Source organism: Coregonus clupeaformis, chromosome 24 (assembly GCF_020615455.1).
Source record: "Coregonus clupeaformis isolate EN_2021a chromosome 24, ASM2061545v1, whole genome shotgun sequence".
In the NCBI taxonomy this organism is placed as follows: Eukaryota; Metazoa; Chordata; class Actinopteri; order Salmoniformes; family Salmonidae; genus Coregonus; species Coregonus clupeaformis.
In genome coordinates this window covers 54,886,251-54,892,250 of record NC_059215.1, presented here as the reverse complement: position 1 = coordinate 54,892,250, position 6,000 = coordinate 54,886,251, and the positions used below count along the sequence as shown (strand labels likewise).

The following is a 6,000-nucleotide window of genomic DNA, read 5'->3' as shown; positions in this document are numbered from 1 at the left end:
TCGGCTCGAATCGGCTGGTATGATGCCCCTCCTAGGGGCTCAAGAAGGAGATGCAGACACTGAGATAAAGTTGACTGAGGATGACCCTTGGTTTGCTATTGGTGAGGTGGTGGAGTGACACCCTAGAGGGTGTCTAAAGGGGGCCAAAATGTATTAATCTGTGTGTTTTATGCTTTATTAATCAAGTTGACCATTGTGAATGTTTGTCTTTCCTTATGTGAAGGTTTAAAGTTCCTGGGTGGCTGGTAGCCAACCTAGTACAAGTTGGGTGTAGATGGAAGGACTGAAGGCTTTTTTATTATCATTATTGCCTATTAATAAAAGTGTGATTATTTTTGTTTGTATTGTATTTTAATGAGTGACACCCTAGAGGGTGTCAATAGGGGGATTCCTAAATTTCCCTGAAATTTCTTATTTTGGGTTCTCTTATTTTGGGTTCACACCCAGTGGGTGTGAAAAGGGGGATTGTGGGGGTCTATTTTCTTATAACTAGATGTGATGCCTAGCTTAGAAAGAATGCACTAATGATTAAACATAATAGGTTTGTACTGTACTGATATAAATTGTTTAACATAACAAGCTGTGATTCATGTGAGGAATGTTAGGGAGTAGGGTGAGACAGACTTGTGATTCTCACAGACACATACACACTGCCTCTTTGTTAAACCGCGCTCAAGGACATGTGTTCTGCTACAGTGGAGAGGAACAGACTATGTCTGAAGTTGCAAAACAACTAAACACCTGGCAACAGTGAAGCGCCAAGGGGCTGGGACCAGCCTGTGCGCCAACTTAACAATCGCTATCGAGAAACCGGGCCCTGGTCCAGACGGCTAGCATTTCATTCTGTCTCACACATCAGACACTGCTGTGTGCCATTAGCTTGGGGACCAGCTTACACTGTCAGAGCACAAGACACCTCTGACCACATGACCGATCTCTCGCTCTCTCTCGCTGTCCTTCTGACCAGGGGCTGATGAGGAAGAAAACACAATCTCATCACCAATTGTTTTTATTTATTTTTTACATTTTAGTCATTTAGCAGACGGTCTTATCCAGAGCGACTTAGTTTGTGAATGCATACATTTTTCAGTCATGGGGAAATCATTAGGAACCAACCCGACAGGAGGATATTGCAATGGAGAAGAGACCACCACATGATGAATCCAAGAGCGATGCTGCAAATCAATACCTTCTGGGGTGACTGAATCACAACATGAACCATGTGACAAAATGCCCCAATCAAAACGCAACTCACTGCCACCCTGTCCAAATGAATGGCCCACTCTTGGACCTGTCACTTCCATCATCAGTGAGAGACAGTGGGGCTGAGGTGAGACCCACACTGCAGACCTGTAGTGCTGCAGGCACATAGACTAGCTAGCGCCTTCTGTGTTACATGACCAATGGTAAAGACAAGGCAGCTGGTGCCTGGAGGACCATTTCACTGTCATATCAGCATGCTAGTTGCACCAGCCTGTCTGAACAGGACAGAGCTAGCCTGGTTCCAGACCTGTTTGTGCTGTCACCGTGTGACAATGGCCATAGGCGTTGGCAAGACGGCACAAACAGATCCGGAACCAGGCCAGGACTGCTGTGAGATGGTGACAGCTCTTGAAGTCAGCCCACTGCTCTGCAGCTGCTTGCTTCTCTCTGCAGCCTCACCACAGCGCAGTGGCTCCGTATCTGGTAATGTGTCCTACTGTCATTCTTCAGTATCCACTTACACATAGCAAAGGCCAGGAGCATGATAAAGCTACAATAGAAAACCATTTTTCCTCATAGCTAAGTGTCAGGCCAATAAACCTTGCTGAAATGTTGCATGGAATTCTGTTACACATGTTCATTAAGATTCTCTCTGCTGGTGGTCAGTGTGGACTTGAGAGACCTTGTGAGGGTGGATTCCGACTGGTCCCATGCTGTGACTCATCCAGGCTCTTTGGAGAGGTTCACTATGACTGGCTTTACATTTGATCTGCCAGGGAACTCTCAAGGACAATTCAAAATTACCATAAGGATGAGCACAATCTTCAGGGAAGAGATCCTTCACAAAATTATACAATTGTTTCAAATAATTTGCATTAGTGAGATGGCACACTAATAGAAGAGTACATCTTTTTATAATTAAGGTCTAGTATGATTGGCTATAGTTTGTTTCAGATGAAGGGTGATAGGTTACAATATATAATAATGTTAAGAGACAAATGGGACTCCATTTTATACATTTATTCATGTAGTTATTTCACTCTGATTCAAAGGCTCAAGGCTGGGTCAGTGATTTAATAGCCAAAACGACTCTAGAATGTGGTTCATGTCTTCATCTCCTTTCTTGTTTTCTTCATTGTTTTGTACCATCCTTCCTTAAAAACACCACAAAACTTTGAAAAGTGCATTTCAATTTTTTCATAACTTCTCAAGTTTATTTTTTTTTCTTCCCCTCTTTCTCCTTCCTTCCCCATAAAAATGCCCCCCCATCTTCAAGGCTTATGAGGTCACAAATTCGCAAAAACAGCCAACATTTTTCCCCCAAAGTTTTTATAACCATCCTGTTCACACACACAAACATCCTTCTCCTTTTTTACACAGCCAGAGAAGAACAAAAAAAGAGAAATAATAAACTCCAAAACCTTTTGTACAGAGAAATCAAACTAAATGGAGAAAATGTCTTTGATATTAGTCCAGGTTTTAATCCTCAATGTGCTCGCGCTCAGGTTTCTGCCATTTTAATGTGGAAGGGGAGGGAGACATACCAGGCACAGGTCTGTGTCTACTGACATGAGGCTCTGTGTGTAGTAGGTAATATCAGTCAGTCAGTTAATCATACCACTCTGCTGGTCTGTCTGTTTCTATATATGGATTAGGAACCAGTTGTACGTCTAGATACCATTTTCCCAGTCATCCAGTAATGTCTATGATAGCGCCAGTGTGTGTGTGACGATGTGTCTGTGTGTCTATGTGTCATCAGAGTATGCAAGTCTAAATTGTGTGCGTGTTAAGAGTCTCCGTGTGGGTAGGTCTAAGCCAGTCCAAATCCCTCTGAGCATTCCTGAATGGCCAGCAGCAGCATGTGTCTCAGCTTCTCATAGCTCTCGTAGGCTGGGAGGTCCAGCTGGTTAAAGCTACAGGAGAGGAGGAGAGAAATGGGTTATAAGGGAATTGAGAATGGTAGCGCTTAGAACTAACTTACCAGAGTAATTGAAGTTCTATCATATCGAGCTGGCTGAATGCAGACTTGAGATCTACATACATAACTAACTACATTCTTTTGACATCAAACCTTAATTTAAGCAACAAAAAAGTAGATATCAGGATTCTGCCCTTAGCGAGCAGATTGCAGCACAGCTGGTCTAGCATTCATTAATTGTACCAGTTGTAAGTGTGTTATTAACCAGGTGTGAGCAGTGCGTCAGCGCGTGCGTTAGTGCATGTGTATATGTCTTTACCAGGTGTGAGCTGACGGTAGGCGGTCGGTGGACCGGTCGTCACGGTGGATCTGGAACTTCTGTATTCCGTTCATGCCCTCCAGAGCTGCAAAGCCCTGCAGAGGAACCTTGGACGTGCCCGTCACAAACTGCAGGAACTTGGCTCTGTCCGCCTGGTCGAAGGAACGCAGGGCCCGCCAGAACCACTGGATCTGAGGAACAGTCAAGATCACAGCCCCAGTAGCACATCACCAATATGAATGCATAGTATATAATACAACTAATAGACTGTCATCTGGCACTGTGGGACATCGTTAGTCCCTGGGTCGTATTCATCAGAACTTGTCCAATAAGAAACACTCGTCTTCGTGTTCCGTTGCAAAATGTTTCGCTACATTTTGCTCTAATGAATGAATACGACCCTGGTGTTTGCATCTATGTAGGCACCTGCATGGAGCTGGACTGGTACTTGTGTACTCTGTCAGTGAGTGTGTGTGTGAGAGTTGTACTGTATTGTGTGTCCCCCTCTCTACCTGTATAGAGCTGGACTGGTACTTGTGGTACTCTGTGTTGGCCTTGAGGTCGTCTATATCTATAGTGGGCAGGCCAGATATGAGCAGCTCCAGCTCCTGCTCTGTGAAGATGGAGATCAGCCTCTTGGGTATGATCTCATAGAAACCCTCCAGATAGGCTGACAGCTGTTTACGGATAGCACCTACAGGGGGAGGGACAGAGAGAGAGAGAGGGAGTATAGATTTAAAACACTTACAAGGCTACACAAGTAGTACTTCATTACGACAAGACTTGTTCTGCCGAGCAACCTATGAGAGAGAAGGCAGGTTCACACAAAACAGACTTCAATATCTCCCTTACAGGAGGTCTTATTTTTCCCTTTCTTGCAGCAGACAGGTCAAAACGTGAAGGTGCATACTTTACGTGTTCTTACAGACAGTGTTCCAGACAAAGTCTTGATGTACATTTGACTTCGTATGCTCCTAGTTTATAAGGACACCTCTAATAAAAGTATGACATGTATAATTGTATAATATTCCTCTGGCTGCTTGACCGAATGTTCACAAATGTACTATGCCAATTAAATATGTACTTTTAAAGGCTGGGTATCTGTACAGCACCTTGTGACAACTGCTGATGTAAAAAGGGTTTTCTATAATAAATGTGATTGGTGATGTAAAAAGGGTTTTCTATAATACATGTGATTGATGTAAAAAGGGTTTTCTATAATACATGTGATTGATGTAAAAAGGGTTTTCTATAATACATGTGATTGGTGTAAAAAGGGTTTTCTATAATACATGTGATTGGTGTAAAAAGGGTTTTCTATAATACATGTGATTGGTGTAAAAAGGGTTTTCTATAATACATGTGATTGGTGTGATGGTGTTGTGTCTGGTCTCACCAGTCATCTTCATCTGACAGACCAGGTGGACGTACTCCTTCTTGTTCTCCTCAGTGACGATGATGTTGCCTCCGTTAGGCTTCAGGTCCCGTACCTCACACACACCAAACTCCTGGACCTGAGACAGAGAGACAGGGACAGAGAGAGAATGGAGGGACATGCGAGAGGAAAGAGAGGTAGAGAGAGGAAAGCGGGAGTGGGGTGGAGGGATGAGAGAGAGGGGGAGGGAGAGAGAGAGAGGGGGAGGGAGAGAGAGAGAGGGGGGGGAGAGAGAGAGGGGGAGGGAGTAAAGAGAGGGAGGAGAGAGAGATTGAGGGAAACAGTTCAGCAGAGCTTCCACATAATTTAATAGTATCTATGGGGTCACTGGCTATAGAGAAATGTAACTAACATGATTTATCCAATTTAATATTGGGTCATGGGCTGGCATCAGTCAGCATTTAGGTCAGTCAGATTCTTTATAACCATCCTGAGGCACTCAGTTGCATAATTAGCAGTTTTCTGAGTTGGGATCATTTAAAAAAGACACACCAAGACACACCGACAAGCACACACACAAAGGACATACCTCAGTGCTGAATGTCAGCTCATAGCCCAGAGTGGAGACGTCATTCTCCAGCAAGTAGACAAGGCCCTGGAAGAATGGGTAGTCCTCACTCTCCATGTCTGTGTACCTGAAGACACAACACACACGTGCTCAATCAACTACTGGAAGCTGATACGCCACAGTTAACATAACACACATCTCTAGCTACCTACAAGTACATCTCGATGATCTGAACACCATTTGCCCTAGTGGGACCAAAAGTAGTGTGTGTACGTGTGTTACCTGACGCTCTTGCCCAGGATGTGCTTGTAGAAGCTCCGTGTGAAGTAGCACTCCAGCAGTCGGTTGTCGTAGACGGCCTTGGCTACTACGCGACCTACGAACTTGAAGTAGCTGAGGTGGTTGGGGTTGCAGTGGGAGGAGGGGTTAATGGTGTAGGTGACCCTGTCGCCGGGCGAGGTTCTGAACAGGGCGTACATGGCGTTAAACATCTCCCGGGAGATGATCATGTACCACTCTCTCAGCAGGCCTCCGGCATCCTGACCCTCCTCTCCTTCAAACACTATGTACCTGGTGGGGGAGAGGGTAGAGGAATGAAGAGAGAGAGGGGGGAGATG

At 44.7% G+C, this 6,000-nt stretch overlaps 1 protein-coding gene across 1 annotated transcript in view; it reads right to left on the bottom strand.

The window, feature by feature from the left end:
- Positions 1-2,208: 2,208 nt before the first annotated feature.
- Positions 2,209-6,000, bottom strand: part of LOC121537875 (E3 ubiquitin-protein ligase HUWE1) — a 95,700-nt gene continuing 91,908 nt past the window's right edge. Inside the window, 6 exon segments of the mRNA XM_045207348.1 lie at positions 2,209-3,116; positions 3,441-3,631; positions 3,953-4,134; positions 4,837-4,954; positions 5,405-5,510; positions 5,666-5,953. Of these exon segments, the coding sequence (XP_045063283.1) occupies positions 3,014-3,116; positions 3,441-3,631; positions 3,953-4,134; positions 4,837-4,954; positions 5,405-5,510; positions 5,666-5,953 (988 nt within the window). The 3' untranslated portion in view covers positions 2,209-3,013.